This window comes from Oncorhynchus gorbuscha, linkage group LG07 (genome assembly GCF_021184085.1).
Source record: "Oncorhynchus gorbuscha isolate QuinsamMale2020 ecotype Even-year linkage group LG07, OgorEven_v1.0, whole genome shotgun sequence".
NCBI lineage: Eukaryota > Metazoa > Chordata > Actinopteri > Salmoniformes > Salmonidae > Oncorhynchus > Oncorhynchus gorbuscha.
In genome coordinates this window covers 79719271-79732994 of record NC_060179.1, presented here as the reverse complement: position 1 = coordinate 79732994, position 13724 = coordinate 79719271, and the positions used below count along the sequence as shown (strand labels likewise).

At 43.4% G+C, this 13724-nt stretch overlaps 1 protein-coding gene across 2 annotated transcripts in view; it reads left to right on the top strand.

The window, feature by feature from the left end:
* Positions 1-358: 358 nt before the first annotated feature.
* LOC124040408 (serine/threonine-protein kinase LMTK1-like) overlaps positions 359-13724 on the top strand; it is a 129161-nt gene continuing 115795 nt past the window's right edge. For both annotated transcript variants that reach the window (XM_046357572.1, XM_046357570.1), the window contains exon 1: positions 359-1103. In XM_046357572.1, the coding sequence (XP_046213528.1) occupies positions 1022-1103 (82 nt within the window). In that variant the 5' untranslated portion in view covers positions 359-1021. The remainder of the gene's footprint in view (positions 1104-13724) is intronic.

Below are 13724 nucleotides of genomic sequence, written 5' to 3'. Positions count from 1 at the left end.
AGAGGGGGTCCTGGCTGACACTTTACAACAGCAGGGAGAGACAGAGTCCATTCTTATTATTATAATATCTAAGGAAAGGGAAACGTGAAATAAGTCACATCATGACATGATATCAACAATGTGAATGATGACAGTTATAGTCTATGCTAAAGCCTAACTCTATAACCAAAACACATTTTGATTTGTGAGATAAGCATACGACTGGTTCATCGGCATAAACTGGTCTTGCTTAACTGCTCACCTCAAATAGGCTATATCCGCCAGCTAAAGCGCATCACCCCCTCCCCCGCAGTCTCCGGAGCAGAGCTGAACCCCAGCTCAGTCAGAAATTATTTTTGGGAATGGAACATTAGCAGGCAAGATGGCGCTCTCGCTGTCAGCACCCGCAAGCGGACAGCTGCCGCTCTGTGCTTGTGCTATTAACGCAACAGCTATGAGAAGCTGCCAGTAATTCAATGAGATTGCGTTATTCATAGTGAAGTGTGCTATTAGGCTATTGTTGGTGATATCATCATCAAAGAATTTAGCATTAATCTGAGTTCATATGTGAGAGGTATGATAGCCTACATCACACCTGTCAGCCGTTTGGTGCAGCAGAGATCGGAGAATAGCAGCAATTTAAATACTGTGTGGTATCCGGTTGATTGCTACGGGTAACGGCACTTACCCGGGACACTTTTGCAGCGACAATCACAGCACATTTTCCACAATTGGACTGCATAGGAAACGGTAAATTGCAGGTGAGACTCTGATGTCTGTGTTGCTATGTAGCGACAAGCAATAATACCATCAAATACAAGCCAACAAATGGACATTCTAACAATCTGTCGACATCTGCCTTTCAATCCGATTGTTATTTTTTTGCCCGTCAAAAGATGAAGGAGCGATTTGAAACGCAAAAACCGGGCTTGAATGTGCAAAAAAATGCAGTGTTTCTCTCTACAACTGGCCCATTTCTTTGATTAGAAGCTGCAGTGGGCTAGTGTCTCTGCAGCATCCTTAACTCCACATTGCGAGGAAGATGTTGGCGGCTCTGCTGATGGTCATAATGTCTTCATCATTCTTCGTCCCCGGGTTTGCCCTCAGTTCCCATTTCGACTTGGGTAAGTTCTAACGAAAATATCACTTGATGGAATCTGAATACCAGGTGCCTTTGTATTCAATGTTTGTCTTGCTCGGAAAGAGACTTGTCATTATGTATATTTTCGCCAGGGCCATCAATGCGTGCATTAGTAGGATGAAATACATAGGAACTGACAGTCATTTGTGTGTGTAGTTGCAGAGTGTTTATGTGTGCCTGCGTGAGATAGATGGAGAGAGCATTTCCTTGCACCTGTGGGTGAACTTGATTAGTGCATTCAGGAGCGCCACTTTGGTTCTAGAAGTGTGTGCGTTGGGGGGGGATTTTTGGTCTAATGCGCATTTCCTACATTTTTACACAATCCAGTATGCCATCACTATTTAGGACAAAATGTAAGCAAAAACGCCCACAGTCGTCAAGCTTGGTAAGAGGTCATTATTAAATATGTTAAGTGGTTAATAAGACTGAACAAAGGTAATTCAATAGTAAATATTTTAACCAATAGCTTAACAAATTAACAACTCTTGGAAAGACACAAAGTCTTTTGATTGGCAGGTAGCCTACTGGTTAGAGTGTAGAGGTGGCAGGTAGCCTAGTGGTTAGAGTGTAGAGGTGGCAGGTAGCCTAGTGGTTAGAGTGTAGAGGTGGCAGGTAGCCTAGTGGTTAGACTGTAGAGGTGGCAGGTAGCCTAGTGGTTAGAGTGTAGAGGTGGCAGGTAGCCTAGTGGTTAGAGTGTAGGGGTGGCAGGTAGCCTAGTGGTTAGAGTGTAGGGGTGGCAGGTAGCCTAGTGGTTAGAGTGTAGGGGTGGCAGGTAGCCTAGTGGTTAGAGTGTAGGGGTGGCAGGTAGCCTAGTGGTTAGAGTGTAGGGGTGGCAGGTAGCCTAGTGGTTAGACTGTAGAGGTGGCAGGTAACCTAGTGGTTAGAGTGTAGGGGTGGCAGGTAGCCTAGTGGTTAGACTGTAGAGGTTGCAGGTAGCCTAGTGGTTAGAGTGTAGAGGGTGCAGGTAGCCTAGTGGTTAGAGTGTAGGGGTGGCAGGTAGCCTAGTGGTTAGAGTGTAGAGGGTGCAGGTAGCCTAGTGGTTAGATTGTAGGGGTGGCAGGTAGCATAGCGGTTAGAGCGTTGGAATTGTAACTGAAAAGTCGCAAGATCGAATCCCTTAGTTGACCAGGTAAAAATCTGCCATTCTGCCCTTGAACAAGGCAGTCAACCCACTGTTCCTAGGCCGTCATTGAAAATAAGAATTTGTTACATTACATTACATTTAAGTCATTTAGCAGACGCTCTTATCCAGAGCGACTTACAAATTGGTGCATTCACCTTATGACATCCATCTTAACTGACTTGCCTGGTTAAATAAAGGTATAATAAAAATAAAAAATAAAATAAAGATGAACCTTCCCCCGTCTCAAATATACATGAATACACAGAAAATCCTCCATATAATTCATCTTATAGTGCTGTATAGGTTTTTTATCTGCACACACTATAGCTGGCTCACCTCGTCCTGTCCCTAGTGGTCCACCGTCCTGCAGCGCCCCAACACAAACCCGCTCAGCTTTAGGATCTTAGTGAAACAGTCATTATTGGTATTGCGTGTGTTAGGCCAAGGCCAGAGTGACAGCCCACAGGACGGCAGACTCCCAGGGCCAGGACTGAGGATCCCAGCAGCTAGGGATTACCGAAACCGGGTATCTAACCTAACGTGGGCATGTTTTCAATACAGACTCCAGACTCAGTCGTACTTAATTCCATAAAAGCCATCCAGACCTTATGAAAGTTGCCAAGTATACCCTTAATCTAGTAATACCTAACTTGACATCGTGGGAGGATAACCAACCTTTAAATTCATTTCAATTCATTTCTTAAGCCTCAATAAATGCTTGGTTACAAAGTTTCTTCAGATAAGAGTCTCCAGTATCAACATTTCTAAGCAAACAAAATCAGGGAGAAGGGAGAATCTGCAGACATGACGAGATAAGAAAAAACAAAACATATTTTGTCATAATTCAGCCTGACTTCACAACCATAATTATGCCAATATGTCCCTTTTGTATTTTACACCTCCAGTAGAGGAATGACTTTTCCGAGTGCATCTAATGCACTTTCACTGGCACATAGTATGTTCCGTGGATGGCCTTGAACTACAGTCTTTCATGTCTGAGATGATATGAACATGGCTGGGCATTCAAACACATCTGTATCCATGCATCATCATCAATAGCTTCTACCAGGTCTACCATCACGTTTTCTTTTTGTTGAAAAGCCTCGATCAACCCTTGATACAGTTTGGGAAATCAACTTTGGTGGTTTGTCAGACTTGCCTTGAAATAGCAACTTTTAGAAAAATACTGTCCTCCGTCACAGACTAGTCTTCCCTGGCTGTCTGACCTCAGCACCATCACAGACTGGTCTTCACTGTCTGACCTCAGCACCATCACAGACTGGTCTTCACTGTCTGACCTCAGCACCATCACAGACTGGTCTTCCCTGGCTGTCTGACCTCAGCACCATCACAGACTGGTCTTCCCTGGCTGTCTGACCTCAGCACCATCACAGACTGGTCTTCCCTGGCTGTCTGACCTCAGCACCATCACAGACTGATCTTCACTGTCTGACCTCAGCACCATCACAGACTGGTCTTCACTGTCTGACCTCAGCACCATCACAGACTGGTCTTCCCTGGCTGTCTGACCTCAGCACCATCACAGACTGGTCTTCCCTGGCTGTCTGACCTCAGCACCATCACAGACTGGTCTTCCCTGGCTGTCTGACCTCAGCACCATCACAGACTGGTCTTCCCTGGCTGTCTGACCTCAGCACCATCACAGACTGGTCTTCCCTGTCTGACCTCAGCACCATCACAGACTGGTCTTCACTGTGACCTCAGCACTTCCTGACCTCAGCACCATCACAGACTGGTCTTGACTGTCTCAGCACCATCACAGACTGGTCTTCCCTGGCTGTCTGACCTCAGCACCATCACAGACTGGTCTTCCCTGGCTGTCTGACCTCAGCACCATCACAGACTGGTCTTCCCTGGCTGTCTGACCTCAGCACCATCACAGACTGGTCTTCACTGTCTGACCTCAGCACCATCACAGACTGGTCTTCACTGTCTGACCTCAGCACCATCACAGACTGGTCTTCCCTGGCTGTCTGACCTCAGCACCATCACAGACTGGTCTTCCCTGGCTGTCTGACCTCAGCACCATCACAGACTGGTCTTCCCTGGCTGTCTGACCTCAGCACCATCACAGACTGGTCTTCCCTGGCTGCCTGACCTCAGCACCATCACAGACTGGTCTTCCCTGGCTGTCTGACCTCAGCACCATCACAGACTGGTCTTCACTGTCTGACCTCAGCACCATCACAGACTGGTCTTCACTGTCTGACCTCAGCACCATCACAGATTGGTCTTCACTGTCTGACCTCAGCACCATCACAGACTGGTCTTCCCTGGCTGTCTGACCTCAGCACCATCACAGACTGGTCTTCACTGTCTGACCTCAGCACCATCATAGACTGGTCTTCCCTGGCTGTCTGACCTCAGCACCATCACAGACTGGTCTTCACTGTCTGACCTCAGCACCATCACAGACTGGTCTTCCCTGGCTGTCTGACCTCAGCACCATCACAGACTGGTCTTCCCTGGCTGTCTGACCTCAGCACCATCACAGACTGGTCTTCCCTGGCTGTCTGACCTCAGCACCATCACAGACTGGTCTTCCCTGGCTGTCTGACCTCAGCACCATCACAGACTGGTCTTCCCTGGCTGTCTGACCTCAGCACCATCACAGACTGGTCTTCCCTGGCTGTCTGACCTCAGCACCATCACAGACTGGTCTTCCCTGGCTGTCTGACCTCAGCACCATCACAGACTGGTCTTCCCTGGCTGACTGACCCTGCTGAGACCCCTGTCACCATCAGATCCTCCTAAAATGAGGCATGACAAAGAACTACCATGGTATACATTTATACATTAAATTATCCAAGAATAGAATCAATAGTTCAGTTATTGAAATGACTGTTATTCCCAGATCCCAGACTGTAGCTTTAAGCTGCTGTCCTGTAGATACTGTAGGTCTACCCATCAATTTCAAGATATTGTTAACATACTGCAAAAATTCACCTGAGCTCTGTAGACATGTCTTCTCTGGTTGTCTGACCCCCTCTGGGACCCCTGTCACTATCTGATCCTGATAAGACATGATGAGCATGTACTGACTGCACTGGAGGGCTGCCTGAGGCACCTGCGGGTCGGACAGATGACTTTGAGATGAAAATAGTTTTCTAGTGGAGCGGGATTGAGAGTTTCTTCATGTCCACCTCTACTACCATGGTCCAAACACACCACCCTAAACAGTAAACATTTTGAAAAACATTATTCCACTTTGACATTATGGGGTATTGTGGGTAGTAGGCCAGTGACACAATCTACTTTTAATTCAGGCTGTAACACCAAAAATGTAGAAAAAGTCAAGGGGTGAAAACGTGTAGGTGTTGTCCTGGGTGGAAACTGACTATCATGTTTAATCTTGCATTGTTGCATGTCCTGAGTGGCGCAGCAGTCTAAGGCACTGCATCTTAGTTCTAGAGGCGTCACTACAGACCCTGGTTTGATTCCAAGCTGTATCACAGCGGTCTAAGGCACTGCATCTCAGTGCTAGAGGCGTCACTACAGCCCCTGGTTTGATTCCAGGCTGTATCACAACAGTCTATGATACTGAGGATAACTAGATCCTAATACTGAGGATAACTAGATCCTAATACTGAGGATAACTAGATCCTAACTTTATACAGAGGATAACTAGATCCTAATACTGAGGATAACTAGATCCTAACTTTATACTGAGGATAACTAGATCCTAATACTGAGGATAACTAGATCCTAACTTTATACAGAGGATAACTAGATCCTAATACTGAGGATAACTAGATCCTAATACTGAGGATAACTAGATCCTAACTTTATACAGAGGATAACTAGATCCTAATACTGAGGATAACTAGATCCTAATACTGAGGATAACTAGATCCTAACTTTATACAGAGGATAACTAGATCCTAATACTGAGGATAACTAGATCCTAACTTTATACAGAGGATAACTAGATCCTAATACTGAGGATAACTAGATCTTAACTTTATACAGAGGATAACTAGATCCTAATACTGAGGATAACTAGATCCTAATACTGAGGATAACTAGATCCTAATACTGAGGATAACTAGATCCTAACTTTATACTGAGGATAACTAGATCCTAATACTGAGGATAACTAGATCCTAATACTGAGGATAACTAGATCCTAACTTTATACTGAGGATAACTAGATCCTAATACTGAGGATAACTAGATCCTAATACTGAGGATAACTAGATCCTAATACTGAGGATAACTAGATCCTAACTTTATACTGAGGATAACTAGATCCTAATACTGAGGATAACTAGATCCTAATACTGAGGATAACTAGATCCTAATACTGAGGATAACTAGATCCTAATACTGAGGATAACTAGATCCTAACTAATGTATAATATGAGGTCATAAAGGGTTAACTTGACATATTTGCAGATGTTCCCCTGACATTCCTGACCAATATTGAAAACTCAATGCCTCTTTTGCTTAAAATATTTTCAGAATACTCAAAAATATAACGTGAAAATAAACATAATAATGGCTATAGGAAGAAACAAAAATATATATAATAACTATTATGACACTAGGCGAGACTCAAATGCAGACACTGGAGGCAGATGGTTGGAGTTGCAGATGTTTAATAAATACAAAGGAGTTGGCAAGAGAATGGTTGTGGACAGGCAAAAGGTCAAAACCAGTTCAGAGTCCAGGAGGTACAGAGTGGCAGACAGGCTCGTGGTCCAATCAGGCAGGCAGGTACAGAGTGGCAGACAGGCTCGTGGTCCAATCAGGCAAGGCAGGTAGAGTGGCAGACAGGCTCGTGGTCCAATCAGGCAGGCAGGTACAGAGTGGCAGACAGGCTCGTGGTCCAATCAGGCAGGCAGGTACAGAGTGGCAGACAGGCTCGTGGTCCAATCAGGCAGGCAGGTACAGAGTGGCAGACAGGCTCGTGGTCCAATCAGGCAGGCAGGTACAGAGTAGCAGACAGGCTCGTGGTCCAATCAGGCAGGCAGGTACAGAGTGGCAGACAGGCTCGTGGTCCAATCAGGCAGAATGGTCAGGTAGGTACAGAGTCCAGAACAGGCAAAGGGCCAAAACCAGGAGGACTAGAAAAAGGAGAAAATGCAAAGCAGGAAAATGGGAAAAACCGCTGGTAGGCTTGGAGCACACAAGACAAACTGGTACAGAGAGACAGGACACACAAGACAAACTGGTACAGAGAGACAGGACATACAAGACAAACTGGTACAGAGAGACAGGACATACAAGACAAACTGGTACAGAGAGACAGGACATACAAGACAAACTGGTACAGAGAGACAGGACATACAAGACAAACTGGTACAGAGAGACAGGAGACACAGGGATAAATACACTGGGGAAAACAAGACATTTACATTTACATTTACATTTAAGTCATTTAGCAGACGCTCTTATCCAGAGCGACTTAAGACAAACTGGTACAGAGAGACAGGAGACACAGGGATAAATACACTGGGGAAAACAAGACAAACTGGTACAGAGAGACAGGAGACACAGGGATAAATACACTGGTACAGAAAGACAGGAAACACAGGGATAAATACACTGGTACAGAAAGACAGGAAACACAGGGATAAATACACTGGTACAGAAAGACAGGAAACACAGGGATAAATACACTGGGGAAAACAAGACAAACTGGTACAGAGAGACAGGAGACACAGGGATAAATACACTGGTACAGAGAGACAGGAAACACAGGGATAAATACACTGGGGAAAACAAGACAAACTGGTACAGAGAGACAGGAGACACAGGGATAAATACACTGGTACAGAGAGACAGGAAACACAGGGATAAATACACTGGGGAAAACAAGACAACCTGGTACAGAGAGACAGGAGACACAGGGATAAATACACTGGTACAGAGAGACAGGAAACACAGGGATAAATACACTGGTACAGAGAGACAGGAAACACAGGGATAAATACACTGGTACAGAGAGACAGGAAACACAGGGATAAATACACTGGTACAGAGAGACAGGAAACACAGGGATAAATACACTGGTACAGAGAGACAGGAGACACAGGGATAAATACACTGGTACAGAGAGACAGGAGACACAGGGATAAATACACTGGTACAGAGAGACAGGAAACACAGGGATAAATACACTGGTACAGAGAGACAGGAGACACAGGGATAAATACACCGGTACAGAGAGACAGGAAACACAGGGATAAATACACTGGTACAGAGAGACAGGAAACACAGGGATAAATACACTGGTACAGAGAGACAGGAGACACAGGGATAAATACACTGGTACAGAAAGACAGGAAACACAGGGATAAATACACTGGTACAGAAAGACAGGAAACACAGGGATAAATACACTGGTACAGAAAGACAGGAAACACAGGGATAAATACACTGGGGAAAACAAGACAAACTGGTACAGAGAGACAGGAGACACAGGGATAAATACACTGGTACAGAGAGACAGGAAACACAGGGATAAATACACTGGGGAAAACAAGACAAACTGGTACAGAGAGACAGGAGACACAGGGATAAATACACTGGTACAGAGAGACAGGAAACACAGGGATAAATACACTGGGGAAAACAAGACAACCTGGTACAGAGAGACAGGAGACACAGGGATAAATACACTGGTACAGAGAGACAGGAAACACAGGGATAAATACACTGGTACAGAGAGACAGGAAACACAGGGATAAATACACTGGTACAGAGAGACAGGAAACACAGGGATAAATACACTGGTACAGAGAGACAGGAAACACAGGGATAAATACACTGGTACAGAGAGACAGGAGACACAGGGATAAATACACTGGGGAAAACAAGACAAACTGGTACAGAGAGACAGGAGACACAGGGATAAATACACTGGTACAGAGAGACAGGAAACACAGGGATAAATACACTGGTACAGAGAGAAAGGAAACACAGGGATAAATACACTGGTACAGAGAGACAGGAAACACAGGGATAAATACACTGGTACAGAGAGACAGGAAACACAGGGATAAATACACTGGTACAGAGAGACAGGAAACACAGAGATAAATACACTGGTACAGAGAGACAGGAAACACAGGGATAAATACACTGGTACAGAGAGACAGGAAACACAGGGATAAATACACTGGTACAGAGAGACAGGAGACACAGGGATAAATACACCGGTACAGAGAGACAGGAAACACAGGGATAAATACACTGGTACAGAGAGACAGGAAACACAGGGATAAATACACTGGTACAGAGAGACAGGAAACACAGGGATAAATACACTGGTACAGAGAGACAGGAAACACAGGGATAAATACACCGGTACAGAGAGACAGGAGACACAGGGATAAATACACCGGTACAAAGAGACAGGAAACACAGGGATAAATACACCGGTACAGAGAGACAGGAGACACAGGGATAAATACACCGGTACAGAGAGACAGGAAACACAGGGATAAATACACTGGTACAGAGAGACAGGAAACACAGGGATAAATACACTGGTACAGAGAGACAGGAAACACGGGGATAAATACACTGGTACAGAGAGACAGGAAACACGGGGATAAATACACTGGTACAGAGAGACAGGAAACACAGGGATAAATACACTGGTACAGAGAGACAGGAAACATAGGGATAAATACACTGGTACAGAGAGACAGGAAACACAGGGATAAATACACTGGTACAAAGAGACAGGAAACACAGGGATAAATACACTGGTACAGAGAGACAGGAAACACAGGGATAAATACACTGGTACAGAGAGACAGGAAACACAGGGATAAATACACTGGTACAGAGAGACAGGAAACACAGGGATAAATACACTGGTACAGAGAGACAGGAAACACAGGGATAAATACACTGGTACAGAGAGACAGGAAACACAGGGATAAATACACTGGTACAGAGAGACAGGAAACACAGGGATAAATACACTGGTACAGAGAGACAGGAAACACAGGGATAAATACACTGGTACAGAGAGACAGGAAACACAGGGATAAATACACTGGTACAGAGAGACAGGAGACACAGGGATAAATACACTGGTACAGAGAGACAGGAAACACAGGGATAAATACACTGGTACAGAGAGACAGGAAACACAGGGATAAATACACTGGTACAGAGAGACAGGAAACACAGGGATAAATACACTGGTACAGAGAGACAGGAGACACAGGGCTAAATACACTGGGGAAAACAAGCGACACCTGGAGGGGGTGGAGAAAATAACGAGGACAGGTGAAACAGATCAGGGTGTGAAAATAACTCATGATCTACAACAATTCTTTAAATGGACCACAACAAAATACGAGATACTTAGGATGCTTAATAAGTGACAACAAATATATAAAGATAACTATATTCCATTACTCAACAATATGAAAGCAGATCTAATTAAATGGAACAATCGTCCCCATATATCTTACATGTAGAATAAACCTCTTCAGAATGTCTGCCAAAGGTTGTTTTTTTCCTACCGTAGTCATTATTTGAAGTAAACTCGGTCATAACAGACTTTATGTGGGCAAATAAAATTATTAGATTAAAAAGGAAAGTTTTACGTCTTCCTAATTCTGAAGTTGGTTTTAACCTTCCGGACTTGGAATTGTATCAACTTGCCACCCAGGACGTTTACTTGGCAGATGTAGTTATATACAGTAAAGAGGAACAATGGGTACATAGTGAAGATGTGCCTGTTCATCCCCAGAATCAGTAAAGAGGAACAATAGGTACATAGTGAAGATGTGCCTGCTCATCCCCAGAATCAGTAAAGAGGAACAATAGGTACATAGTGAAGATGTGCCTGCTCATCCCCAGAATCAGTAAAGAGGAACAATGGGTACATAGTGAAGATGTGCCTGCTCCTCCCCAGAATCAGTAAAGAGGAACAATAGGTACATAGTGAAGATGTGCCTGTTCATCCCCAGAATCAGTAAAGAGGAACGATGGGTACATAGTGAAGATGTGCCTGCTCATCCCCAGGATCAGTAAAGAGGAACAATGGGTACATAGTGAAGATGTGCCTGCTCATCCCCAGAATCAGTAAAGAGGAACAATAGGTACATAGTGAAGATGTGCCTGCTCATCCCCAGAATCAGTAAAGAGGAACAATAGGTACATAGTGAAGATGTGCCTGCTCATCCCCAGAATCAGTAAAGAGGAACAGTAGGTACATAGTGAAGATGTGCCTGCTCATCCCCAGAATCAGTAAAGAGGAACAATAGGTACATAGTGAAGATGTGCCTGCTCATCCCCAGAATCAGTAAAGAGGAACAATGGGTACATAGTGAAGATGTGCCTGCTCATCCCCAGAATCTTTCAACGTGTCTATTTTCAAAGGATAAAGCTAAGAACATTAACAACTTTAGTTATGAACACTATAACAATATGGAACACGATAACAATATGGAACACTATAACAATATGGAACACGATAACAATATGGAACACGATAACAATATGGAACACTATAACAATATGGAACACGATAACAATATGGAACACGATAACAATATGGAACACGATAACAATATGGAACACTATAACAATATGGAACACGATAACAATATGGAACACGATAACAATATGGAACACTATAACAATATGGAACACGATAACAATACGGAACACGATAACAATATGGAACACGATAACAATATGGAACACGATAACAATATGGAACACGATAACAATATGGAACACGATAACAATATGGAACACGATAACAATATGGAACACTATAACAATATGGAACACTATAACAATATGGAACACTATAACAATATGGAACACGATAACAATATGGAACACGATAACAATATGGAACACTATAACAATATGGAACACGATAACAATATGGAACACGATAACAATATGGAACACGATAACAATATGGAACACTATAACAATATGGAACACGATAACAATATGGAACACGATAACAATATGGAACACTATAACAATATGGAACACGATAACAATATGGAACACGATAACAATATGGAACACGATAACAATATGGAACACGATAACAATATGGAACACGATAACAATATGGAACACTATAACAATATGGAACACGATAACAATATGGAACACTATAACAATATGGAACACTATAACAATATGGAACACGATAACAATATGGAACACGATAACAATATGGAACACGATAACAATATGGAACACGATAACAATATGGAACACTATAACAATATGGAACACGATAACAATATGGAACACTATAACAATATGGAACACTATAACAATATGGAACACTATAACAATATGGAACACGATAACAATATGGAACACTATAACAATATGGAACACGATAACAATATGGAACACTATAACAATATGGAACACGATAACAATATGGAACACTATAACAATATGGAACACGATAACAATATGGAACACTATAACAATATGGAACACTATAACAATATGGAACACGATAACAATATGGAACACTATAACAATATGGAACACGATAACAATATGGAACACGATAACAATATGGAAGAAAATGAAATGTATTCTACAAGAACCAGTATTACTCCCTAAAAACACAACTCTATGGAACAATCCTTGGATGGCTTTTCTGAATTCACCGACTGACCAATGTAGATTTAAACAGGAAATACATGCAACTTATAAGCAACTTAAAATCAATCAATTTGAATTTAAAATATTTTTGGACATCAGAGCAATCTTGAGGGAATTCTGTTTGATTTAACCAGGTCAACCCTTAGGCGGCTACCCTGCTAGGTTAAGGGTTAGAGTGAGGTAGGAAATAACCCTGCTAGGTTAAGGGTTAGACTGAGGTAGGAGATAACCCTGCTAGGTTAAGGGTTAGACTGAGGTAGGAGATAACCCTACCCTACTAGGGTTAAGGGTTAGACTGAGGTAGGAGATAATCCTGCCCTGCTAGGTTAAGGGTTAGACTGAGGTAGGATATAACCCTGCTAGGTTAAGGGTTAGACTGAGGTAGGAGATAACCCTGCAATGTTAAGGGTTAGACTGAGGTAGGAGATAACCCTACCCTGCTATGTTAAGGGTTAGACTGAGGTAGGAGATAACCCTGCCCTGCTATGTTAAGGGTTAGACTGAGGTAGGAGATAACCCTGTCCTGCTATGTTAAGGGTTAGACTGAGGTAGGAGATAACCCTACCCTGCTATGTTAAGGGTTAGACTGAGGTAGGAGATAACCCTGCCCTGCTATGTTAAGGGTTAGACTGAGGTAGGAGATAACCCTGCCCTGCTATGTTAAGGGTTAGACTGAGGTAGGAGATAACCCTACCCTGCTATGTTAAGGGTTAGACTGAGGTAGGAGATAACCCTGCCCTGCTATGTTAAGGGTTAGACTGAGGTAGGAAATAACCCTACCCTGCTAGGTTAAGGGTTAGACTGAGGTAGGAGATAACCCTGCTAGGTTAAGGGTTAGAC